Source organism: Pseudonaja textilis, chromosome 3 (assembly GCF_049901715.1).
Source record: "Pseudonaja textilis isolate UNSWEBS1 chromosome 3, rPseTex1.2, whole genome shotgun sequence".
In the NCBI taxonomy this organism is placed as follows: Eukaryota; Metazoa; Chordata; class Lepidosauria; order Squamata; family Elapidae; genus Pseudonaja; species Pseudonaja textilis.
The window spans coordinates 133,910,911-133,937,915 of NC_141992.1; the positions used below are offsets into that span (position 1 = coordinate 133,910,911).

Here is a 27,005-nt window from a genome sequence, read left to right on the forward strand (position 1 = left end):
AGTAAATAATGATGACAATGTTTATTTTTGTCCCTATTTTCAAAAACTGAACAGGTAGGTAGGTTAAAAAAAATGGAAGCACACAATGAAGACAGAGAGAAATAAGGAAAAGAAAAGAAAATGAAGATTGGGAAGAAGGTGAGTACAAAAATCTTAACAGGAACAACAAATAGAAGAAATGTTCCTAGTTAGCAAAAAGTCAGACTATGAAATGGAATATGGAATGGAGTACAGTAAACAGATGAGGGATGAAGGTAAAGGTTCAATAAGAAATTTTCAGGTGAAGCTGTGAGCTGTTGCTAAACAGGTAACAGATGGGAAATATTTAAAGACTCATGAAGTGGAAAGATAAGAAGACTTAATTCTACCATGCCAAGCAAGTAAGAACTGACATTCTTGTCTTCTGACAAATGAAGATGCCATTGTTAGTTCTGATAGGCACTATACTACCAGGCATTTCTCTACCACTTTTTTTCAGAGCTATACATTGGAAGAGGTGCTCTGTGGCTATCAGATAGATAGAATAGATAGATAGAATTCTTTATTGGCCAAGTATGATTGGACACACAAGGAATTTGTCGGTGCAAATGTCTTTAATTTATTCTGTTATAAAAACCAAATTCAATATCCAAGGCAAAAGGCTATTGTAGCAAGAACATTGATAGATCCTTTGAGGATTAATGACACAGAACTCTTAAAGACCTTTTTCTAATAAACCTCTGTGTTAATTTACTCTTCCACTGAGCAAGATGGGGCCACACAAATAGGAAAAACTGTTTGCCCCTGAATAGGGATTTCATTAGTTCTTCTTTTTCCAGTACAGAAATGTTTTAAAGTCACCTATTGCCCCCCCTTTTGCCCTCAACTCACAAGAGAGTTAACAACATTCCAGCATACCTCAGTGTTGGCAAATGGAGTTTTAGTCTAGCTACCTGATGATGATTGATGAAGCTTGTCAGCCATACAGTAGTGGATAGAGCAGCTTGGCAGAAGTTCAGTGTTATTGAAAGAAATCACAAATACTTATTCCATGTCCTCTGCTAACTTTTATCACATTATCAACAGACTGTCAGGATAGAGTGTTGACACTAAGCCATACATTCACACAAGCAACCTATTGTTGGCTTATTGCAATTGCAATACAGTAATTTTGTTTTGTATGGGTAATTTTGTTTTATAATTTTCTATTTTATACACAGTTAAAAAAATACTAAATTTTCCTGCCTTTTGCCTAACTTACTTCAACTTTCAGCTTGTTATTAATGCTTTTTTTTTTACAAATGAAATTATAAAGAACCAAATCATGAACTTTGCCCACAGTATGCAAATATTTAATACATATTAAATCATGGAGTTCACCCACAAATGAATTATTCTCCAGAATACTATTTACTTGTAAAACACAGTTTGACCTACAAGAACACTGCTCATTTGCAATGTTCGCTAAAAGGGCTCAACCTCCTCTAATGTTAAATATTGTCAGTGAAGGGCTACAGAGGATTCAAAGCCAACCCAGGCTTCAAAGTGTGTGTGGACCCACAAATAGTATCTGTAAAGAACATCTTAAAGAAGCAGTGATTTTTCTTAGACTCCTGTGAGTGCCATTTGCAGCTTCAGCATGATCCTGGGAAAGTCTGAGATGAAGGCATTTATAGACCCATCCCCGCATACTACAAACTGCATTTTGCCTTTGAAACTACACAACCCTATTCCAGAGCCTTTCAGGCCATTAAGCATATAAGAGTATTTTTTGTATGACACACAGAAACACTAATAGGAAAACTGCATACCTCAAAGACAGCCAACCTAATACCCTCCCATTCTCTTTAGCCAGAACAAATTTCAGTGCAATAATGACTTCTTTTTCAAGGTTTTTAAAACTTATCCTGATGACCTTTGTAACATAAAGAATTCATTCATAGACTTCAGACTATTATACTCCCAAGTTATGTGGCCTTTTACAGTTATTACTCTACACGTCAGGCCATTGCTGCATGTCTGCACATCATTACGACCCCTCCTTGCCTCCAACAGAAGCTAATTCTTCAGGGAAAGTAACAGGAGAGCTCATTGAAAGGACTCAAACAAAACATACGTAATTAATTATTCATTTTGTAAATAGATTTTAACTGTGCACTTAATCTGGTTTGTTGAAGTATAGTATAATACTGTTGCTGCTGCTACCAAACCGTGTGTGTGTGTGTGTGTGTGTGTGTGTGTGTGTGTGTTTGAAACAATTACTCAGTGCAAGGAACCTATTTCAATTGCAACTTAGCACTTGGTTTCAGTCCCTGTTACTTTTATCTAAATTCTAATACTGTCCTGGAAATCCTGAAACTTGAAAACTGCTGAAAAATGCCGGAAGAGAGTTTCTTAGAGAGCCTGTTTTGGGAGGTCCTTCTCCAAAGCTGCATACTGTTCTTTAAGATGCTCCGTAGCTTTTGCATGCTCTTCATTGACCATTGTCTTCAGGCGGTGCTGTTCCTTCATGAATTCCTCCCAGTCAGCTATACATTGGGCTTCAGCAGCCCTTAGCTTCTCAGTCTGAAGCTGAGGAGGAAAAGAGGGTAAAAAATGTTGAATCTAGCAGTGAAGAGAAAAGACATTTTACTGTACATTGCAATGAGGATATCTATTTAAAAGAAGTTATTTTTCCTTATTTTATGAAAACGTGTAGCTTGTAACAATAAATCAATCAATAAACTCACAAATAGAAGGAAAAAAGGGAAAAATCAATCAAACCTTTGCTAGGGCTTTTGGTCCACAATGATAGAATATAAAGAACTGCAATTATAAAAGTCTTTTAAAATGCAATAGCATTACATAAAACACATTATTAGAATAACTGTAGTACAAACAGCAGTGGCAATCACCAAACTTTGTGCTAAGCAACTGTACGTTGGACAAATACAACACATTATAGCACAAAATCGGGCATCCTGGCAAAATGTGTCAAGATCCTGATTAGACAGAAGCAGTGTCAGACATTGTGCTATTTATCAGGGTAGTCTTTTCAAATGAGATATGTATCTTCCTTGATTTCCTATAAAGCAGGGATGTCCAACTTCGGCGACTTTAAAACCTGTGGACTTCAACTTTCAGAATTCTGGCTGGCTGGGGAATTCTGCGGTTCACAAAATCCACATGTCTTGAAGTTGCCAAGGTTGGATACCTTGCTATAGAGAGACAACAAAAGAGCATATGGCTTTGGGATTCTACAGAGCCATTATTACTATATTGGCATAAGCAGGGCTGAAAAGGGATGTTTTTATATTGCCTCCCCTCCAAAAAACTAAAGAGCCAACCAGGCCATGGTAAAAACATAACAAAATTTCAAAATTAGAATTGAAAAGAGATAAGATGGCGTATGCCCATTTGAGAAGAAAAGATACACAATAGTAGTCTCTGAAACATTTCCTTATATACATGTTCACTCATTGTATCTGTTTGGATCAATGGCTGGACATTCAATGTTTTAAATTATATTCTGATCTACACGAGAGAGATTATTACAGGTAGTCCTTGACTAACAGCCCTTTGTTTAGCTACCAGGCGGAGTTATGGTGCTGAAAAAATATGGCTTACAACCAGTCCTCAAATGACCATTGCAGCATTCTCTCAATCACATGAACAAAAATTCAGATGGTTGGCATAAATTTTGCATTAATGACTGCAATGCCTCAGGACCATGTGATCACCTTCCCAGTTGGCTTCTGACAAGCAAAGTCAATAGAAAAACAGGCAAGGGAGGTCACAAGTCATGATCACATGATATTTAATGATCAAAGCAATAAATACCATAAAATTGGATGCAATTATGTGCTGCCACAGAAAAGACATGCCTCTGGGTTCTGCAAGATGGCATTGTGTGATTGGTGCGATCCACAGCATGCCCATTCAACCTGACCTCTTCAAGTGGATAGAAATGTGGAAACAGGCAGTCCCTAAAGTAGCCTGGCTTTATGTCATGGAAGAGTTTATAAGTGATAAACAGCCCTTGGGAGTCAACTGCTGTATTTCAGAATGCTGAGGAGACATGTGATATACTATGGTACATCCATCATTATCCTTGTTGCCCCATTCTGGGCCAAGTACAGATTCCAGATGGTTTTCAAGGGCAGCCCCACATATAACACATTACAGAAATCCAATCAGGAGAAGAACAAGGCATGAGTAACTTCCTGAGAGTCTAAAACAGGAATGTCAAACTTGCGGCATCACGGCGGCGTCATGTGATGCATCACAACTTTTCCCCCTTCACTAAACCAGGCATGGGCGTGGCCAGCATGTGACGCATCCGGCCTGCAGGTCACGAATTTGACAGCCCTGGTCTAACAGTAAGCTAAAAGGATATAAAACTGACTAAGACATTTTACTTAAAGAGCAATCAATAATGGACAGGTTGTATGGAACACTACTCTCCCTCAAAATAGTTCACAAAGCATTAGGAGGCCTGCACTTGATGGTAACTTACCATTGGACTCTCTGACACTCTTAATCTACAGAATGTACACTGCAATAAAAGAGGCTGGGGACCAGGTGTTATTGCTTTTTGAGTGAGTCCCATAGAGAAGGCCAAGGGTCTCCAATACATTCCAATCTTCAGCATTGGTTAAAAAAGAAAAGCAGCCTTTCCTATGACATCTGCTCTTTCCTCAAATATAATTTGTCTTAATGTTCACCTGTTGGTATACAATACAGCTACAAGAAACCAAGTTGATCAAAATCAGAAGAGAAAGAAAATATGTGGACTAGGGAGAGGATAGATATGCAAACTTGTAGAATGCCTTGTCTCTCCTAGCAAGTTTAGGAAATTTAGTAATGTTATATTTACACTGCATCCAGTGGTTAGAGTGCAGTACTGCAGGCTACTGCTGCAGCCAGCTGCCTACAATTTGGCAGTTAAAATCCCACCAGTCTCAAGGTTGACTCAGCCTTCCATCCTTCCGAGGTGGGTAAAATGAGGACCCAAATTGTTGGGGGCAATATGCTGACTCTGTAAACTGCTTAGAAAGGGCTGTAAAACACTATAAAGCAGTATATTAGTCTAAGTGCTATTGCTATTTTGCCCTTATCAATTACATAGAAATAAGAAATATGAAATTCGCTTCGATCTGCTTACAATGCTCCTCTATTAGGGCTGAAAAAATGAAAAGGGCTGCCTACTCCTAATTAAGGGAAACACCGAAAAAATATAAAATTAACTTCTTGCAGAGTTTTTCCTAATGCTGAGGTTTAAGAATATGTATTACAAACCAACAGTGTGCCACCATGTGAGAGGTTCTACAAGCTGCATGTTCTTATAATCTGGCCTTTCATGAAATAAGATCCAAGGTATGAAATGCTTTCATTTCAGAAAGCTGTAGTCATAATATGTTCAGTGTTTTTGACTGACCAGGAAAGATTTACATTTCCATTCTGTTGGGTATTTTTTGTTCCATGCAAAACAGGGATTTCCCTTTTCTCTGGCTGCGAACTAAATTCTTAGAAAAACTTTCCACCCATACAGAAGCCGAGAAGATATTAAAAACTTTGCTATTTTTTTAAGCAACTATGAAGTCTAATTAAAACTGCAGAGTTACCTATGACTTTTTTTTTACATCTTGTGTTGCTAATCCTGAGAACTTTAAAAGAACATCTAATTAATTTCAGAACAATTGGTGAATCTCAGAGTTTTTTTAATTCAGATTCTTATATGCAATTTTAATCTGATAGGAATTAAATGTCCACTTTGCAAGTTAAACAAGTATATCTTTTGAGTGATATATTCCTAAGTAGTCCTGCTAAAAGCCACAACAGATTAATTAGTGACCATATCACAGATTGCTTCAGTGTAGAGCTTTAATAATAAGCATCTGGATAAAAAAGGGAAATAAGCTCGAAAGTACACAGCCTTTGAACATTAAGTATAGCCTGAAGTATCTTTGACTGGTTTAGTGTTTAGATGACATGGTGGGCACAGTATCCTAAAAATGTAACAGCAGAGATTTAAGAAACAAAAACATTCAGTCCTGTTTATAACAATACATCAAGCAAGACGAAAGAGGAGGAGGTACAAGACAAGTCTAGAGAATCTTGGATGTGAAGTAAAAATATCTTAGTATTAAAATAGTAATCTGGATGGACAACTAGTTGTGAACATAAAACAATCCTATTCTCATTCAAATAGCATTGCTCAAATTTCAAGATAAGATGGACAATTTTCTTTCAATTATCCATAGAATATTATAGGAAGTACTTGCTTAACAACTATTATTTGTACTTATGGCCAGCACAACACCCCCAGAGTCAGGTGACTGTGATTTGCAATCTTTCCTGCCAGCTTTGGACAAGCAAAGTCAATGAGGAAGTCAGCTGGAAGTTGCAAATCTCGGCCATGTGAGGTCCTCACTTTAAGATGACATCTGGATGGTTGGAGTGCTGTCACTAAACATGGATTTTTGACAGAGTTCCCAGCCTCAGTTAGCATTGTTAAATGTGGATTCTCATAATGGAAGTGGCAAGTTTAATATACCATAAATCCTGAACCAGTGTAATGGATAGACGGAACAATCTTCAGGAAACAGGAGGAAGAAATATTGTACAACCAAGGTAAAAGTGAGATAAAAGAAATGGGAAGTTGGAGAAGAAATGTAATTTGAGAAAGCATCTTAGTTAGGACCCTCCTACCCCAAAAAGGGCCAGGGTGCGGAATGCATGCACTTATTGTAACATTGTAATAAAAAGTCTACAGAATTCACATTCATGACTTTTTTTCCCTAATCTGATTTATCTTGAAGGGATGACACCCCCTCCCTCAATATTAGATACCCCTTGTGGCTAAATAACCCATTTAAAGTCCCTTGTGCCTCCCCAAGCCAGTTGCTTCCCTCTTCCTAATAAGCTTAATGTTGCTATTTTATAATTGTTAAATAGTAGTTACCTGGCTTTCTTCCTGTTCTGTTTGCTGCAATGTATGGAACATCTGGTTGGCCACCTGTACTGAAATAAAGTTTACAGTTGTGCAACTCATCATTCATATTTTTAATGGACGGAGCCATTTTTAATGTGAGAACTACACTGTCTTTGCTCACACTACTTTGACTCAAAATGTACTGTACGCTCTTAGATCTTTCTAATGTAAGAAAAACTTCTCTTATGATTTGCTTAGCCTAGTTTAAATGTAATTTCTAAACCCTTATAAAAGTAGCTTATAACAATACAGCCCAAGCAGAAAGTGTTAGCTACTCTACAATGAAAATAAACTCTAACGTTAATTGAAACTGATGAAACACATTTCCTCTATGAAAGGAAATCTGGAATATATGAAAATGTATTGCCCAGAAGCAGTACATATCTCTCACCTTTGTCTTAAGTTGAAAAATAATAGGGTAAAGGTAGTGCAACACTTTTAAATAATTATGTGCCATCTTAGAGCAAAATCTTATCTTAATCAAACATCCTGTTGTAAGAGAGCCAGATGGATGGCAATTGGAAACCCAATTTACCTAGCAAAGGTGCTAGGTAAAGGTGCTACCTCTTCCAACAATGTCAACCCATAAGGCCTTTTATTTCCAGGTTTGTGAAGTGAGGGAAATTAAGGCCAGCTGACATTATTTTTGAGTCTCTCATCTTGAAAGCCCCCCAAATTATAGCTGCTCCTCCTTAATGTTATTCCACAAGATGCTAAAGTCAGAACTCTTTCATTTCTCTTGTAGATGTTGGACAAACCTTTGATATTTAAACTGTCACTACTGTATTGTATCTAGGGTGGATGTCTATCTTTATTTTACTATGGTTTATACTAAATTATAGCTCCATCAGAATTGGATTTGCTATCATTTTAGCTAATTTGTATTTTTGATGCTTTGATTCCTGCGGTCTTGTTATGCATTATAAGGCTTTGGTTAGTTTAAACAAGAGCCTCTGCTTCCTCTGGTGGATTATAAATGTGACAAATTAATAAATAGTACCAAATGCTTCATTGAAACAGGAGGCAAATTGTTGGACTGATCTGATGTCACTGCCTAGTATAGAAATATATTCAATTTTGTGAGTTTTACAAAGGCTAAATTATGCTATTAGCACTCAGGCCCAACTTACAGGTCTACCAAAAACCACCTGGAAGCTGTGCTGCCTGAGAAGAGTTCTCATAATGCCAAAGAGGTTGTATGTCAGATGAAGTTTATGTACCTCCCTTCTATCTTGTTTGCAAACGAAAAGAAGTCCATTTATTTTTCTTTGAAGTGAAGTGCTACCAGCAAAGCTCTGCAGCAATTCAGCGCAGTCTGTGTTCCCATTGAAGGCCTTGCCCTGGCTTGGTCCCTAAACCCAGGTTAGTCATTATACAGCAAGTCAATAAAGCCCTCTAGGGAAATACATTTTTTCCAATTTCGAAAGGATGGGTGAGCTCATTGGTGTTTTGAGAATCTATATATTTTGACAGTATTCTTTAAATACAAAAGAAAATAAATTTCCCCTTACATCTCTTTAATATTTCATTTAGATTTCCATGCATTACTTCTTCGCATTTTGGTAAAATCTTGTCATTTGCCTCAAATATTGTGTTGTTTAAGTTTTCAAGTACCCGCAATTCTCGGAGACCCCTTTTTTCCTGTTTGAAAAAAAAAGGAGAGATAATTCTAAATATTCTACAAAAAAACTGACATTTTATTAACATCAAATCCTGTTTCACTTAAAAAGAAACTAAACTGAAATTCTATACCCCTTTACTGGAAAGTAAATTCCATTGAACTCAGTGATATTTACAGCTAATTAAACATGTACACATTTTCACTGTGAAACGGATTAAATTATCTAGATTTTTAATTCTTAAGACTCCTGTTGACTAATAATTACTTGGAAATAACTCAGCAGTACTCAGAGGAACTTATTACTGATTAAATATGCTTTTGCAGTAACTGTATAATTAATATTTCCACACATTGCATGTTAATTCATCCCCATTATTCTTCATTAAAACACCACACATGTTTAAATAATAAACATTTTTACAATTATTTTTATTTTGTTCATTTTATCATCTAATCATGAAAGAAAATCACTCTGGCAGATAGAAAGCTACCAGAATTTCATACATTATCTTATTAAAGTTTTGCTGCCATCTTGTGGCAATTATGTTCAATATTATGTTTGAATTTGGGCATTAAATATTTAAATACCTTGAAAGGGCATTTAATGTTTAAAAAGCATTTTTCTGCATATTTTGCATGTTTTTAAAAAAATGAAAAGTTATTCTCTCCTACAATTTATATAATATGCTTGTGCAGCCTTGCTTTTTAATTCAAAAGCACCTTCTTTCACAAATACATCATAATTTCAAAACAATATCTAACGTACTTCAAATTCTTTGATGAAATAACGAATTTCTCCTTGAATAACTGGTCTGTGGTCCAGAAGTCGAGAATATATTTCACCAACATCTACAAGAAAAATTACAACCTACTATTTATATATTACTTGGGTTATATAAAAACCTGGGTAGGTTGATTATTTTTTCTTTCTCTGTAGTCCACTTTCCTCTTCTATAGTAGCTTTTCTCCCTTACAGTTTCCACACAGCTACAAGGGAGGAAAATTCCTTCAAAATAACAATATATGAACCATAGTGGCACAGTGGTTAGAATGCAGTCCTGCAGGATGTGCTGCCAGCAGTTTGGCAGTTTAATTCTACCGACTCAAGGTTGACTCAGCCTTTCATCCTTCCAAGGTTGGTAAAATGTGGACCCATATTGTTGGGGGCAATATGCTGGCTCTGTGAACCGCTAGAGAGGGCTGTAAAGCACTGTGAAGTGGCATATAAGTCTAAGTGCTATTGCTATTAAAGTTTTTTTATGTTGTTTTATAGCCAAATCAATGTTCAAGTTTGTACTGCCATTACAAAAGGCATTTTAATTTCATAAGGTTTAGAAGATATCAAACTCCCTTCTATCAACAGGCACTCAAACTTTTCTTGAGCTTTTGACTATAAAAAGACATATATACAACATACCTTAAAGGAAATATACAGAATTATATCTACAGACAGACCATTTTACAGTTTGTATATATAATACACACACACAAACACAACCTATACATTTTACTGTCCTATTTGTGGTGATGGATAAAACAGGTAAATAGAACATTTTAAAATTTAAAAAATGCTAATTTTACTCTTGTCAATTGTTTTGATGTGTCCAAAAACCCTGAATTCTGTGAAACCCTCAGTTACTCAGCTCAGCTAGCTTTTCTTTTGCTTTGTGTGTGCCCAAGTGGAAAAAGATTAAGAAGAAACAGAACTATCTGCAGAGATACCGTTTTTTAGACAGATCTCAATGATTTTCTGAAAGGATCCCATCTTAGATAATATGTCTCAGGGCCTTGCAATGCCTGGATTTAAAGGCAAAGAATGCTTTGGAATGCACAAGAGTTGTTGATTCTTGGCATGTTTAATTCATTGATTGACAGATTATGTGCCATCAAATCATTTTTTGACTCCTGGACACCACTGATTTTCTCCATGATGGCCTATCCCTAACTTCTTTTTCTAAGTCTCCCAACATTGTACTCATCACCACTGTACTGGCTGGCAGGTTACAATCAGCAATTTTTTAATAAAACCTCCATAAGATAACCAATCAGACTAAACAGTCCAAATCGCAAAATACTATCAAAAATAAAAGTTCTAGCCAAGAACAGACAAAAAATGGCAAGAGAGGAGTATGCCTTCAAAGGATAAAAGCCCTCAAGCCATCCTTCCATAAGCCAACTCTAACCAAGTTCAACTGATTTGCTTGACAGATCCTGTAGAGTTGGTCTTTGTCAGAAAGGGTGTAGGGTCCCCCACTTGAGTGGGTGGGTGGGGGGTTGGACTAGATGACCTATAAGGTCCCTTCCAACTCTGATGATCTGTTATCTGTTCTTGGGGGGGGGGGTAAGGGGGGCATTCCAGGCTCTTAGCCAGGACATTGGCAATTTATTATTTTATCCTTCTGTTTCCTTTCAGAATGCACGAGTGTTTTATATGTAGCTTGCGCGGATTTCGTCCAAATACCTTTGCTGCCTGAGGACCTTCGCTTCTTCTGCTTCCTTCTCATGTGTCTCATTTATTGGGCAATAGATCGCGAGGAAGGCGGTTCACCGCCAGCCACCATTACCATACCCCTCTACTTCCAAAGCAAACTACTTCCTAGCTACTCCAGGGATACTACGAAATACGTTTGCAATTACCGTTTCAGCGTGCAAGAGAACTGAAACTGAACGGAGGAAAGCAAAAGGAAGGACCAGTCTTTCCTACCTTTAAAAATTGGACATGAGGAGGTGGACCCCAGTGAATCCCTCCTTTTATTACCGCTGCCAGAAACCGGAGACTCCGCGGTTTTATTGACGCTTAAAGTCCCGGGAGCCCCGCTACTCATTTCACTCAAAGCCTCCCGAGGAGGACTGCAGCGGGGCGACTTTGGAGTTTCCTCCTTACGAAAGCGCATGCGCAACTGTCATAAGGCTGTCTGGACGGGGCTCGATGTGGGTACTGCGCAAGAGCAGGGAGGCTTTTACTTTGTGAAGCCGTTTCCAAAACAACCGGTGGGAGAAATCGCCCTCTGTGACGTCAAAAATTGACATCTCATTGAAGGATTCCCGAATGGCTCGTTCTAAATACTTAGGGTCAACGTCATAGGTCGGGAGCTAAGAGGAAATATTTTTGCTCGGCACGCATTGTGAATATGAATTGGCCAGTAAGCTACGTCTCCATCTTCTAGATATTTAAAAATCTACAGATTTACAGATAGATGGTGGAGAAAATTTCCCATCTATTTAAAAGTATACTCTTTCCTAACTTGCAGTTCCTGTATACTGTCCAACAAATATTGCACCAGGAACAATACATTTTAAACGAAGCAAATCAGCTTCATTCCAGCAACATATTATTTCATGGGTTTTTGTGAAATGCTGCTAATGTGCTTAGTCCTGCAGGAAATGGAAACAAGAGTAGAGAAACTTGGCTGTTATGTTCTTTAATTTACTAGCAAATTTGAGTATTTATGAAATCTTCCTAATGTATATGAGGAAACTTCCTTTGCTGGTTGAGAGATCCCAGAAGATATTCATAAAATCATAGTAAGAGTCAAAGGATCTTAGAGATCATTTACTCCAACCTCATAATTATTGAAGGAAGGCATGATAGTAATGTCCTGAATGGAGGGCCATTTGACTTTTGCTTAAGCACCTGGAGTGGTATAATTTTTTTTATTAGTTTAACATAAAATACAAAGAAAATGAACATAATGGGCGACTATGGGGAGCAAAAAGTAGAAAGGAGAAAGTATGGCCAAGAAGTGTTCGTAAAAGAAAAAAAAAGACTTTGGCTTCTGACTCATTTTAGCACAGTAGAAGATAATAAAATTACAATCTCAACTTCTTACTTTTACACAATGATGTATATTAGCCATTTCTATATCACCAAACCTGTCTAATCAGCGAAACCAAATTAAAAATTTTATTTTTTCCATCACAAAACCCAGAAGCCGTTTCCGAGTGGAAACAAAACTATAGATATATTCTTTTCTTTGAATAACACAATCAATTTTACTGTGTCTAATATTATTTCTTGCTGTGGAAAATAATATATATTTATTGATATGAATGTAATTGATTATACTTTCTCAGATTATTTAAACTTAAAGGGTAAAAAGCTTTTTTAAACTTTCATTTACATTCACTAAACATTTCTTTGAAAATATTTCTAAAATTAATAAATTTTTCCTGATGTCAGTCAAAATCATCTTTGTAATTTAAATCTTTTGTTTCGTTGACCAGTCTTCAGGAACAACATTTAACAACTATTAACTGTTGTCCTCCTGACAGCATTTCAGATACTTTAAGATAGTATGTCTCCTATAATCTTCTTCAGGCTAAACATACCCAACACCTCCAACCATTTTTCATACAATTTTTCCTTCTGGACCTTTATTTATCTTGACTGTTAACATCTGGAAACTTCCCAAAGGTACTTTTTCCAAAAGGTAACCAGACTATCTTGGTTTTTTTTTTTTTCTTTGAAAACATCTCACTTCTCACCCAAGAAGCTTCTTCAATTCTCAGAAAACTGAAGAAGCTTCTTGGATGAGAAGCAAAAGGTTTTCAATTTTTTTTAAAAAAACATCATAATCTAATTACCTTTTGGAAAAAGCTCCTTTGGGGATAATGATGACTGGATGATTGAGAATCTCCATAGACATCTGGAGATTTCCTAAAATGCAATATCAAAACTTGGATGCAATATTCTAGGTATGGTCTGAGTAACATGCAAAACAAGAGGAACAATAATTGAACTATTTATTTATGGTTCATTGCATAATCGGCTAGATGTTTAGACTGGCTTTGACATTTTTTTCCACCTATTAAATCCTTCCCAAGGGCATGGGATAGGATGATGTTGTTTAATAATATTAAAAGTATTGTAAGGATGTAAGCTGTTCCAAGTAAAGCTGCCTTGTGCAATTGACTGGTGGTGATTTTGTCAATGCTAATGATCATTGAACTTGATTTGCAATAGCAGATCATTATCATTTAACCTTTGCATATTTGATGAGCAAACAACTTTCTTTTTCTTGGTGCACTTTGGTTCTTTTCTTCCAGACGTTTTATTACCCAAACTAGGTAATGTTTACTTACCTCACAGGATTGTTGTGGGAAAAGAATGCTATTTTGATTTTATCAGAGAATCGCCACATATAAATCAATAAATAAACAAGCACGATAAAAATACAGTTGCAGCAGCAAAAAACAGGTAGGTGATGAAACGTGGCAAGCAAAATTGTCACTCATGATCTGCCAACAAGTCACAAGATGCTCCGATCACTGACAATGTTTAATGTTTCATAATTCGATAATTTGTTTTGTGAACATTTCAATCACCAGTTACAATAAGTAATCATGTTTCTGGGAATAGCATTTCTAACTTTCATCAGTTAGATACAGAAGACTTCAAGTGCAGCTATACAACCAAGCCAAAGCTGCAAGTACAAAAATATGCGTTCCATAAATGTCATAAAATTAATTTTCTCTAAAAAAACTAATGTTTCAATTTTTCTTATTTGGAAATAATTATAGAACTAATGAACATGTGTATTTCAGAATGTAGGATTCAAAGCCACAATCCTCTTTTTGTTTAAAAAATGTTTCATACTGTGTTTTATTTTAATGTACGCTTATAGAAATTTGTCATCATTTAATTGAAGACTTTTGTAATAGAATGGATTGAAACTATTGGGTATGGAAAAGCAGAGATTGCCTAATTGTCAGGCAACAATTAATACAAATATTTCAGTATCTGAGAAATACAAAAAATAAAAAATGTTATTTTGAAGAATTGTTAGAGTTGAATGACATACAAGTTGAGTATATTATTAAAATCATTTATCTAATTCAATTGAAATATTCTTGTAATATTTCTCAAAATATAAAAATACTACTTTTGTGTAATATACCAAATCTTAATGATTTTCATTTTTGACTTTTTACTCTTATTAGTTTGATTTGTGGTATGTATTATTTTTCAAGAAGAAATTAATGATTTTCATTTTTGACTTTTTACTCTTATTAGTTTGATTTGTGGTACGTATTATTTTTCAAGAAGAAATTAAAAAAAAAAGCAAAGACCAGAAGTGGAAGAATCCCAGCAGTACACTTTGGCCTTTTCTGCACAATCCCTGTAATTACTGTTGTTATTTCAACAATCACACCATGAAATGAAAGCAATTTTCAATTCACTCTAGGCAAAAATAAATGACAGCTATGATAGAACTGGCAACCCAAGTTGAATCTTAGAATACAGAGATTTAAAAATTCTGAATATTCAGAACCATGTCTAGTTCAAAAATCTCATCAGATGGAAGAAATTAGAAGTTAAGCCATAACTGTTAGAAACTGAACTGTATAAAAGCAATCTGAAATTTAGAGGCATGCCAGAAAATTTAAGTAAGGCTTATAAAGAAATCTATATCTTCTTCTTTCATTTTACTTAATGTCTACCTTCATTATCAGCGGATGAATCTTTGGAAATTTGGGGTGTTGATGGAAAGCATGAGAAAGATAGCTTCTGCAATATATATTTGTAAAATTTGCATATATCAAAACTAAAGAAGCAATCTTGGAACTGAAAAAAATTTAAACCCTTTTAAAAGCGAGAGATAGTATAATTGGGGTTCTATCAGATGCTCCTCCAGACACTTGGAGAACTGATTTTCAAGAGAAAAAAAAACATAGCTTTGGACAAATAAAAAAAATTAAAAAATAGAGTAGAGCATCTTAGATTGAACAGGTGGTGAAAATGAAGTATTAACAACAAAAAAGTCTTCCAGACTAATCTGTCTTTTGAAATGTCCTTAATAATATAGCTAATAAAGCATTCCATTTTTCTTTACTTCTGAGAGGACTCCTTCTTTAGCATCAAACAGAAAGTCATGCAAAGAAGTATTTTTTTTAAAAGATTACAGCTTTACAAACAGAATTATGCCATAGCTGAAATTTGAACTTCAGACTTTATATTTAAATGTGACATTAGGTCTATAAGTTAATTCCTTTATTTTCTTAATGCTCATCGTTTATAACTTCCTTTTGCTAATTCTAATGAATCAACCAAATATTTTAAATGTTCAATAGACATGTTATAACTACATATTGATTATGAAATATTTCATAGTATTTTGATGATCTAAGAATTGACTACTCACCCTTATAGAGTTGTAATTGCAGGAATGTTCCAATCTCGGATGGCAAACCTCAGATAAAGAATGTTTCCAAGCAAATACAACTCAGGTAAACAAAGTCACTAATCTAAAGGAGGATTAGAGAGAGGAAGTAAACATATGTTAGACTTTAACTAGAGATAATTAATTACTGTGCTAAACAGTAACGAAAATTAAGCAGTAACAAAAGTTAACCAATGATGGAGGATAATTAAAAATGTGTATAAATGCAAGACTAGACTCCAATAAAGATCATCATGATTCAGTTGTTCATGATCAAACAACTCGACTGCCTCATTATTACAACACACCCTTATTTTACTGTTTAAATTGGCTTTTTCAACTCTTATTACCTTTGTTATCTGTTCTTCTACATTCTATAAACTCTGTGAGCTCTGAGTCTGAAAATCAACATATGTAGTCATCATGTAGTGTGTCTTGGGAAAGATTCACTAAACAAATTGTGTCACTTTGCCTTGCAATTGAAGTGATGTTCTGTTTTGGGGATTATCATGCCATCTTCAATTAGCGTTAGGGGCATTTTGTACTGTAGAAGTTTCAGATTAACATGAAGAGTCCTGCCGTTTTTCCCACGGGCTGTCTAGCAATGATACTCCACTAAAGGATTGTTTCATTCAAACGGCAGTGCATGACTTGAATGCTAATGGCGGGCAGGGAAACCCAGACCTGTTGAGGCAGACTTTTCAGGCAACAGAAGCAATCAGAATGACATTCTTTTAAGAGAGGAGTTGTGGGGCAGAGGAGATACTTTGCAAAAGCGTAACACATCCGTGGACAGCATCTGTGGAAAACTAAGACCATGGTCATGATTGTTAGAAGTTTGCAGGCAGTGATGCTGATCCTGGTTAAAGCAAGCCTGGGGCCGAACGGTTTCAGAGTACTTGCCTTATCAGATTAATCATATGGTTATGGTATTTGATGCTCAATCTGGACAGACAGGCCTGCCAGGCAGGAACTGCTCAGACGGATGATGTTAGGGGAGGATAGAAATTACCCACTGCACAACTAAGATGACAAATGACACCCAGCAGGAACAGCAAGCCAAATCTGGGGAATCTGCAATCCATTTTTGGCCTTAGGCTACCTGCCTCTTTGAAGTAGAATAGATGTAGCCCAGGAGCTGTCACATTAGATCACGAGGCTGAAGAAAGCTGAGAGTGATTTACTTCTTCCAATAAAAGGAAAAGTTTAATGGTTCCAAATCATCTTAAAAGGGAGCCAAGCTAACATCAGAAGAGGAAAAAAAGATATCCTTAAGATGTAATGCTTATTAAAAGACCATCTTCCCTCTTCACCGTGGCAGTGAAGATTACGATCCAAATAGCAGCGAGGAATTTTTGCCATTGCTGCCAATACTGTTGCAGGAAGGTGCATAGGTTCAAGAAATATAACAGGTACAGGTAGTCCTTGACTTACAACGACAACTAAGTCAAACATTTCTGTTGTTCAGTGAGACATTTGTTAAGTGAGCTTTGCCCCATTTTACCACCTTCTTTGCTTCTGTGGTTAAATGAATCACTGCAGTTGATAAGTTAGTAACCCAGTGCTTAAGCGAATCTGACTTCCCCATTGAGTTTGCTTGTCAGAAGGTCACAAAAGGTGCTCACATGACCCACGGACACAGCAATCATCATAAATATGAATTAGTTGTCAAGTATCTGAATTTTGATCATGTGACTGTGGGGATTGTGATGACCTGGGGCATGGCACAACAGCAACACAGTCAGATAATCAGTAGGAGTCCCTTTACTAACTCCAACTTTGTCCCCAGTGTCCCCAGTGTTCCTCTCCGAGGAACAGTCATTGGCTGCAGATAACCAAGTCCAAAACATGGTCAACAAAAACTGTAACTATAAGACTAATCATGGCAAAATGAGGTAAATTAGTTCGGCAGGGCAAGAGCAAGAATTCCAGACGTGAAGGCATGGCAATAATTCAACAGGGTTGGGAAGACGCCAGGAACACAGATAAGCAAAGTCAACACAAGATAAACTCACATTTGCTCCCAGCAGCTGCCCCACTCAGCATGCATTTCTTTTAAACTCTCTTCCCAGCTGTGGCTAATGAAGGGAATCAGGGCCTTTTCCTCCCCTGTAAGCCACACAACCCATGTTACTCTCTTCTCCGTTCCTCCCTGTGTGCCCTAGGATGAAGATGGGGTGGACCTGGGTCTTCCTCTGAACTCCCTCTCCTTTGTTTTACCTCTTCCTTACTCTGTCCAGCCGGACTTGCCCTTCCCCAGTTTCCTCCACAGTCAACGGAGTCACACTCCCACTCCTTGTCAGCGGTTCGTTTTCCTCCTCAGATTCAGACTCCAATAGGAGCATGACAGGAATGCTGTAAAAGTCATAACTAAAAAATGGTCATAAATCACTTTTTTCAGTGCTGTTGTAACTTTGAATGGTCAATAAATGAATTGTTGTAAGTCAAGGACTACCTGTAATTGCTACTGCAAATTCAAACTTACCCTTTAAGTTTGATATTCTTCTGTATTATACTAAATCCATAGGGTTATTGCATTATAAATTCATCATAATGTATGCAGAAATGGGAAATCAAAATTGTGTAACTGCAGGAGAGAAAAACCAACATGGTTACATTTTGTACAATCATAACATAGTGAGGGGATTTTTCAGCATTGTGTGATTTATTATTTTTTACTTAATTCTTTAAAGCCCTAAAACTTTGAACTGTATACCAATACTTGGAACTTGACAACTAGACAGTGAAAATGGATTCTCTATGCCCCTATTAATGTGAAAAGATTAATATTGCAGCAATATATGAATGAATGAATGTACATGAATATATGAATGTATGGCCTATTTCATTCAATGGATTGAGGATTTGATTGTACTTTTCAGGTTTGGATTGCCTATAGATGTAGATTTTGTATGGACAAATGTAATAAAATATGGGACTCATTCAAAATACAGTATGTTAAAAATATAAATGTAGTAGAAATATATATGTATTGTACATGAATAATTGCATTAATTAGCTGTATAGAATTGTATTTATCATTAAGGGGTTTTTGTTACCCCTTTTTCTTTTTTCCTCTATTGCATTTTTTTCACTTTTTAAAAGCATTTTTCCCTTTGACAATGTATGCTTTAAAAAAAAATTGTGGGGTTTCTCCATTGTTTTGGTGACTATTTTAAGAGCAATAAACGAATAATCTTTTTTTAAAAAGTAAATGGTATCCACCACTTTTACTCCTTAATTCACAGACATGTTGTTTCTGAAGTAGAACTTAACAGTCTTGTATGTAAAAAAATGAAAATAGCATGAGCGTAATTCTTTTCATATACATATGTTGGCACTGCAATAATGCAAAATATGATGCACTTGTATCATAATGGAAATGTCTCCTTGCTGTATGGTCTCTCTCAAGTATGACACTAGAGTCTATTCATGGACCACATTATATTCAAACCGATGTATGGCTATCCATATTAAAAATAAATAAGAAGTCAAGGAAACAAATTCAAGCTGCGTTCTGCATCCTTTTGCCGCATCATCTTGCTGTCCTGATAATGGTCAGGAAGGCTCACTAAAAAAGCTAAGAGCAGCAAGAATGACAATTGGCTACTTATTTGCAGCGATGTTTTATTCTACTCTTGAATAAAATGTGTAGTCTAATCACACCATATGGCAAAATGTTACTTCCCAGAGGCAGATACTTGAGAAAATAACACCATGCTCTTCCATGAATTTGAATGCAGCAATTATGCAGGATATTAGAAGAGCACCAGTGTTCATTTTCAGTGCCTGTAGAATATAGTTTGTTTCGCAACGATGTCTACGTATTTGTGAAGCAAAGCACAATCAAAAGAATATATCTCTCTGAAATATTGTATCTTAAAAGTGAACCACAACAGCAAGATAACCAAAGTATTTATCAAAATGTAAATCTTGGAACAGTAGGAAGAGATAAAGAGCAGTAATAGGCTACAAAGATGTTTTTTTTCCCACTAACAGGTAAAAATACCAATTCTGAAGATATAAAGCAGTCTATTCCAGTTTTTCCACCTGTATTATCCGTTCTCAAGCAGATAAAAGGATAAATTAGTGGAAGGGATACCACAGACACTGTCTTCAAGATGCTGATCAAACGGTAGAATATTACGCAAAGAGGCAAAGGTGTAGAGATCTTCACAACGGTGGAATGGATAGTGAAATTAATGGAATTGGCTGAGAAGGCAAAACTATTTTGGCTAAAGAAAATATTTTGTCTTTTTTTCTACATGAAAGCCACTTTCGGAGATTGCTTGAGATTGAAGAAATGCTATCTTAATTTTGGGATTTGATTATTATAGTTCATGATTATAGAAATACTGTTACTGAATTTTAGATCAAAAGGCTAATGTATTTAATATTTGCAGCTGTATCAAAGCATGTTGGAAGTTATTTTCCCTCTTTTTCTGTGTATCCCTTACACTTTGCTTCTATTTTTCTTTCAATTTTTTCTTTTTTTTTAAATATTTCATGTAACTATTTTCTCTCTCTCCTAACTAAAAAGATGGAATATTGTATAATGAATAACGAAATTAGAATTGAAATTTAGGAGTGGATTTTGTTATTTGGCAAATAATTATTTAAAGCAATGCCTTAGTGATAGCTTTAAAATAATTCCCATTACCATGCTACTGGAAAAGCAATTTTATTCATGTGAAATAATAAAATTGATACCCTCTCAAGAATTAGAAGTACAACTTTAGAAAGGTTGGTAAGTTTTACTCCCTCAGAAAGCTCAGATTGACCTGAACAGAAGCTATCCAGAAAATGCATACAAGATTAGTTAATGGAAATATGCACAAAAAATGCAAGTAATTAAGTACATCATCCAGGAATGTTCCTAAATTGTCAATGTCTCTCATTTAACATATCTGCAAATGATACCAGACACAAAGAAAAAAAGGATAGTCAAAAAAAAAGAAAAGAATAGAACAACTCTAAGAATAGTTTAAAAAAGACAACACATTTGGTCATTTGAAAGGCTGAGAATTTTATTTTTTTAAATAAAACAACAATGTTTTTAATTCTCTTTTCAATAAATAATCTTCTGGGGCTTTTTTGCGATTTTGTAACAATTTGAATTTTCTACAGAGGAAGTAATACATAATCTAAATATGAGATTTAACGTAATTTGTACACTAAATGGGATTTGCTTCCCATGTATTTCACGGTTCTCTTTCAAAATACTTGGCACAATAAATTTTTCATAATATTTACAAAACTAATGTGATCATCCATAAAAGAAAAATACAACAGCATACAATTGAGGCAATGAACATAGGTGACATCATGGCAGTTAAGGTCTTTGTCTTTCATATCATATAAGTTAAGTTATGGAACTGTATGATATAATGTTCTAATTAAAGAAGTTTGATTCACAGAAGTTAGTTTGGTCGAAATAGACCAAACTATTGTTTAAATTGTGTCTATATTTCTAAATAGCAACTTGATGCAACTTCATTACTTTAGGAACCAACTGTTCAGCTTCACATATGAAAATGACAAAAATCCATGCTTGCACATTAAAGGTTTCAAAAATTATTTTCATTTCTCTGGAATTCCTAACTTAATGCTTAATGTGTATTGTAGAGCCTGTTTTTCATGAAAATTATGCTAGACAGATGTTGTCGGATACCCGGATAGTGCTGAATATGATTGAACCAACGAGATACGTTAAGGTATTTCTCCTTCTCCTGCACTGTGAGGTCAGCCTAAAGAATGGAAGAAAAAGCTATGTGTAAACGTTTTCATATAACAAATTTATTTTCAAGTAAAATATTTCTTCCTAAATAAGAAAATTACATGCTTTTTATCACATGATCCATTTCCCATGCAATATTCATAAAATGACTCACATCTTTGCTTGCTCTTGCTTTTTTTTTTTTGCTAAAGAAACTTAACATTTCTCTTAAATTTCTGTAATCGATCCAAACTCAGTGATCAATGCTATGTTTTACGCATATTCTGTTATTACTGCAGACTATAAAAGCAGTAGCATTTTCAAAGTTTAATAAAACCTTTACTAAATAGATAACATTTACCAGCTTCCAATTCCTTGTTTCTAGCCTTTTATTTCCCTGTCCTAAGGTAAATGTTTGAAACATGAAAAAATCATTCCTATTATGAAAAATTAGTCAGGACTATGGCAATTTTCCTCTGCTGTACTAGGTATGACAATTTATTTACAGGTAATCCTCACCGAATTACCACTCATTCAGCAACCGTTTGAAGTTATGACAGTGATGAACGAGGACTTACAACTGTTCCTCAGAGTTGCAGTCATTGCATCACAAGATTGCAATTTGTGATTTGCAATCGGTTCACACTTATAACAGTTGCACTGTCCTGAGACCACATGATCACCATTTGCAACCTTTACTGCTGACTTCTGACAAGCAGTCAATTGGTAAGCCTGCAGGTTGCAAATGGTGATCACATGGCACTGCACTTTACAACTGTGTCATTTAGTGATGAGAGTTGCTGATCCCAATTATCCTAGTTAAGCCAGGATCACATGCATTAAGGATTTTCAAATTAAAGTACTATACATATGGAAAAGAGACTTTGAAGATATATATTTCTCCTATTGTAATAGGCTTATACTCACTATGATCTGGTGCAGCCCATAGTATAATAAAATATCAGCTAAAGTAAAATTGTTTCCTGTAATGTAAACTTTATCTTCAAGGTATAAATTGAGGTCCTAGAGGAAGCAGAAGAAATCAAACATTATCGATTTATATATTTCTTCCTGTTAATCAAAATGCTTGCAGGCAACCCACCAGGGGAGCTCAGTATGTGTCTTCCAAGCCTATTTATTCAAGGTGGGACAGTAGCAAAGTTTACACGGGAGACAGGGACTTGGCAGGTGAGTGGTTGTGAGGCAAAAATGGGCATTTTGTTTCTCCTATTACCGGTAGCTTCCTGCAGAGGCCATGCAGCAAGAAATCTTCAATGCTGTGCAGGAAGCTATTAGGGGAAACGAAATGCCCATTGCTGTGCTGCAAAGCCCAAGGAAACAACATACCACAGGCATCATATGAATGCCACACATAGAATAGCCCAAAGCACACACACTGTCATAGAGAAGTTCCATGAAGATGGGCTCCAACATGAGTCCAAAAGCTCAGAAGACTAAACCTCTGGGTCCTGGTAACCGACCCAGATTGGATCCTGCCACATTATCCTGGGACACATGGATTTGCCTTCATTCGTGACAGTAGAATTTATTTATTCATTCCCCCATCTTACCATAGGGTAACTCTTGAGTTGCTTACAACACAAAAAGATGAAACTATGTAAATAAAACACTTCAACAATATAAAAGATAATAGCTAAAAGATGGGGAGGGGATAGGATGAGTGGTGTGTGCGGTAGGATCTGATATTAATCTATCAACCACTTCCAACATGAAGCCTCCAAGCCAGCTGGCAGAACCAGGTCTTTAAGCTCTTGCAAAAAAATCTGTTTAATTTAGTTTAGTTTACTTTATTGTCATTGCACCTTGTACAACGAAATCATACACCATCTTTCAATGCACATCACATTCATGAAAATAAACACACACATCCTTCATACTCCACGTATTGAATTGAAAACCCCCAACACTGCACTATACAGTAGAAAGTACAGTACACTATACACTATACAGGATGGTTGGATTGGACCTCACTCCAGGGAGGCAAGATGTTCCAGAGGGCAATGGCAGAGAAGGCCTTTCTGCTGGACCTCACCATCCAGAATATTCTGGCCAATGGGGCCTGCAGCATGCCCCCTGTGTCAGCATGGGTGGGGCAGGAGAATCCCAGTGGTATTGTAAACAATCCAGACCCATGCCATGAAGGGCTTTAAAGGTGATTATCAACACCCTGAGTTGTACTGGGAACCAAACTGGCAGCCAGTGCAGCTAGCAAAGCAGTGGTATTACATGGGGCAACCTTAAGGCCCACATTGCTGCACAGGTAAAAAAAATCTTAAAAATAAACAATCCCCCCCCCCCCGAAATTGAAAATAAGCACATACTTTACTTCTTATAAACCTTAATAGTGGTTAAAAACAAACTTTATGCAAATCATCAGGAAAAAAAACCCCAAATTGTCAATAATGGCTGCTAATAATAGTTCAACAATAAAGGTTTCCCCTGTCCTGTTGTGTCTGGCTCTAGAGGGTGGTGCTTATTCCTTTTTCTTAATCAAAAGAGCCAGCATTGTCCGTGGTCATGTGGCCAGCATGACTATACATGGAAGTGCATGGAATGCTGTTAGTTGCCCACTGAAAGGGTACCCATTTATCTACTCACATTTGCATGCTTGTGAACTGTTAGGTGAGCAGGAGCTGGGACAAGTAATGGGAGCAAGTAACAGGAGCTCAGGTCTCAAATCCAGGCTGTCACTTTCCAGCTGAAAGCTCAGAGTCTTTAACCACTGAGCCATCTCACCCTCTGAAACTAGTGCAATAATATTCCAAAATAAACTGTATTAATTATGCTTACCTTCAGATTTGTTCTGATTTCTTCTTTAGTAGACTGTTTATCTATTTGTGTCACTCTGTATTCTAACCACTGTTGTACTATTGCTTTTTCTTCAGCTGTGTTTCCAAGCAGCTGTTCCTTCTTTGCTTGTTTGACTAAATGGATAGCTATACTGGTGAGGCCTGTCAGATTAGGACCATTATTTTCCTGAAGTACAGGAGTCTAGAAATAATTCAAAATGAAACAAGATTTAAAGTTCTATCATAACACAATTTAGCAAATTTTAATTTATTAAAAATGTTACTTTAAAAAAATATAATACTATTTAAAAAAGAACAAATGACAGAATTCAAATTGCTCACAAAGCTAGGATGGCAGCCTTGCTTCTCAATATATTAAATCCAAGTTGACCCACCAAGGGATTTTAACTTTCAATTTTGATTCCTACCAAGTAAATCACAATTCTTTGATAAATTTCAACAAGAATAGATTCAATTTACTGTATAGGCATCCATTTAGCAATACCAAGTTATGTTTTTAGAGTTGTTGTTCTTAGCATTTGTCCCAGTTTGTTGCAGCGTCTGCTTATTCTACACTGTGGTCACCCAATTCTTACAGCAAATGCATGCTAAAAAGTTTTGTTTTTTGTTACAAAGCTTGGCATTGATAGCAGCTAGGAGGAAATGACTATCCCATGATCCCCAGCTGGCTTTTATGACTATGGAAGGATTAGAATCTGAATCTTTTCTGCTCATAGTCCAGCACCTTAACCAGTATCTCTTGGTTGGTTCTTACAAGTTGAGGTTTTCTATTTAAGTTCTGCATTTAAGTACTAGCCCTGTTTTCCAGAAATTTCATAAAGGTAAATGAATAGCCAGATAGACGAAGGATAGCATCTCCTCTTCTGCACACGAGAGAATCTGAGCAGGTGGCCGGCCAGGAAGATTGTTCTCTGCTGCTGAACTGAACTTTTAAAGTATAGGTAGTCCTTGACTTTACAACAGTTCATTTAGTGACCATTATTTAGTAAAGTTATAACGGCATTGAAAAAAGTGACTTATGACTATTTTTCACACGTATGCCCATTGCAGCATCCTCATAGACATGTGATTTACATTCAAATTCTTGAGAATGGTTCATATTTACAACAGTTTCAGAGTCCTAGGGTCCTGTGATAATCTTTTGCCACCTTCTGACAAAGTCAACGGGGAAGCCAATTTCACTTATGACAACTGTGTTACTAAGTTAACAACTACAGTGAATCACTGTAACAAATGTAGCAAGATGGGGCAAAACTCACTCAACAAATTTATCACTTGACAACATTCTGGGCTCAATTGTGGTCATAAGGACTACCTGCAACCTGTGACTTTTTGTGTTCGCTTCTTTAGCAGGTTGTCCCATTGATACCATCTCACACTATCTGCAAGCTTGAAATGTTCCACTAGTAAAACATAAACCAGCATACCTGAGAGAAGAACACATATTTTTTCCTTAGATGCTAACAAAATGTTAGGGCCACAGAAAGCATCTGAAAGGGCAATACTTCTGCTGGGATTCTCATGGCTGTCAGAGGACAGCTAAGAATGCAGAGCCTCATGAAGGATAAGGCCGCTTGAAAGCAGGATCCTGAACATACTTGGCACAGCACCTTTTTAAAATGCTCTGCAGCTTCCCTTGCTGCAACGTTAGTGGTTGCAATCTGCAATCTGCGTGTTGCAGGTGGGGCATAGATTTAGCCATCAAAACCTCCTAAATGCTAGCCATTGTTAAGTTACCGTAAAAGGTATATATGCTTTTAAAGCAAAGGAGCATTTATGCTTTGCTTTAAAAGAAAAAGAGCATTTATGTTTTACAGTATAACTGAACAATGGCTAGCATTTAAGAGGTTTTGATGACTAAAGCTGCGTTTTCAGTTGCACCAGAGGCTCTTGTCAAAGAATCGGGGTTTTGCCATGGTGCAACTTAAAACGTTCCCATATGGACCCATTGAGCATATACCGAAAATGCAAGCACCACGCTTGGCCATTGCACGCTGTGCAAAAAGCTTGGAGATTGAAGAACGAACGCGGCGCGCCACTGCGGCTGCTGGCGAGAAGGTTACCGATACCCGGTTCCCTTCACCATCGAAAGAATCGCGCCTCGGAGCTCCTAAGCCCTTTAAATGCCAGCAACGCGGTCCGAGGGGCGAGCCACACGCCACCCTTTGCCGGCTCCGGTCCCCGCCTCCCGCCGCCCGGGCTTCTTCCCCCGGGCCTTCTTCACCTTCCGCTCGCCGTGACTGCTGTACTTGTTGCCCTTCTTCAACCCCAGCGACTTCTCCAGCAAGCTCAGCTCCTCCACGCCGAGGCCGGGACCTATCGCAGCCGCCATTTTCGGCGGCGAGCAAAGAGCCTCGGGAAAAACTCGTTTTCAAACTCTCCGCAAATACCGCGGGGTTTGGAGGATGACGACACACCTCAAGTCCCGCCCCTCTGGAATATTCCCTCCCCTCTCCCCCTCTCTCTCTCGCCGTTGGTAGGCGGGGCTGCCTTAGAAGAAGGGGGCGGGATGAGTGAGATTTCCCAATCGGAGGTCAAGTTGGCTTTGGCGCGTGCGGGAGGGACTTTGGAAGCGGAGCGTCTTCGTCGAACTGCCTCATTTGTGGTTTTGTTAGAGCTTGTGCGTGGTCGTTAAGGGCCGGTTCGACTTGGCGCGTCCTTCTTGGAGACATGGACAGACGTGCAACCGTCAGCTTTCTCCAACCGGGACGGAGCCGATGGGGTG

General features: G+C 36.9%; 2 protein-coding genes across 2 annotated transcripts; both read right to left on the minus strand.

Moving 5' to 3' along the window:
- Positions 1-574: 574 nt before the first annotated feature.
- Positions 575-11,477, minus strand: BLOC1S5 (biogenesis of lysosomal organelles complex 1 subunit 5). The gene is made up of 5 exons (XM_026715010.2): positions 11,278-11,477; positions 9,340-9,422; positions 8,464-8,593; positions 6,923-6,981; positions 575-2,550 (listed from the first exon to the last, which is right to left on the minus strand). Exons 1-5 carry the CDS (start codon positions 11,465-11,467, stop codon positions 2,374-2,376), a joined length of 639 nt encoding a protein of 212 aa, XP_026570795.2. The 5' UTR covers positions 11,468-11,477; the 3' UTR covers positions 575-2,373.
- A 9,263-nt stretch (positions 11,478-20,740) lies between these two features.
- On the minus strand, positions 20,741-26,714 carry EEF1E1 (eukaryotic translation elongation factor 1 epsilon 1). The gene is made up of 4 exons (XM_026715011.2): positions 26,505-26,714; positions 24,261-24,461; positions 22,377-22,472; positions 20,741-21,480 (listed from the first exon to the last, which is right to left on the minus strand). Exons 1-4 carry the CDS (start codon positions 26,610-26,612, stop codon positions 21,343-21,345), a joined length of 543 nt encoding a protein of 180 aa, XP_026570796.1. The 5' UTR covers positions 26,613-26,714; the 3' UTR covers positions 20,741-21,342.
- Between the last annotated feature and the right edge of the window lie 291 nt (positions 26,715-27,005).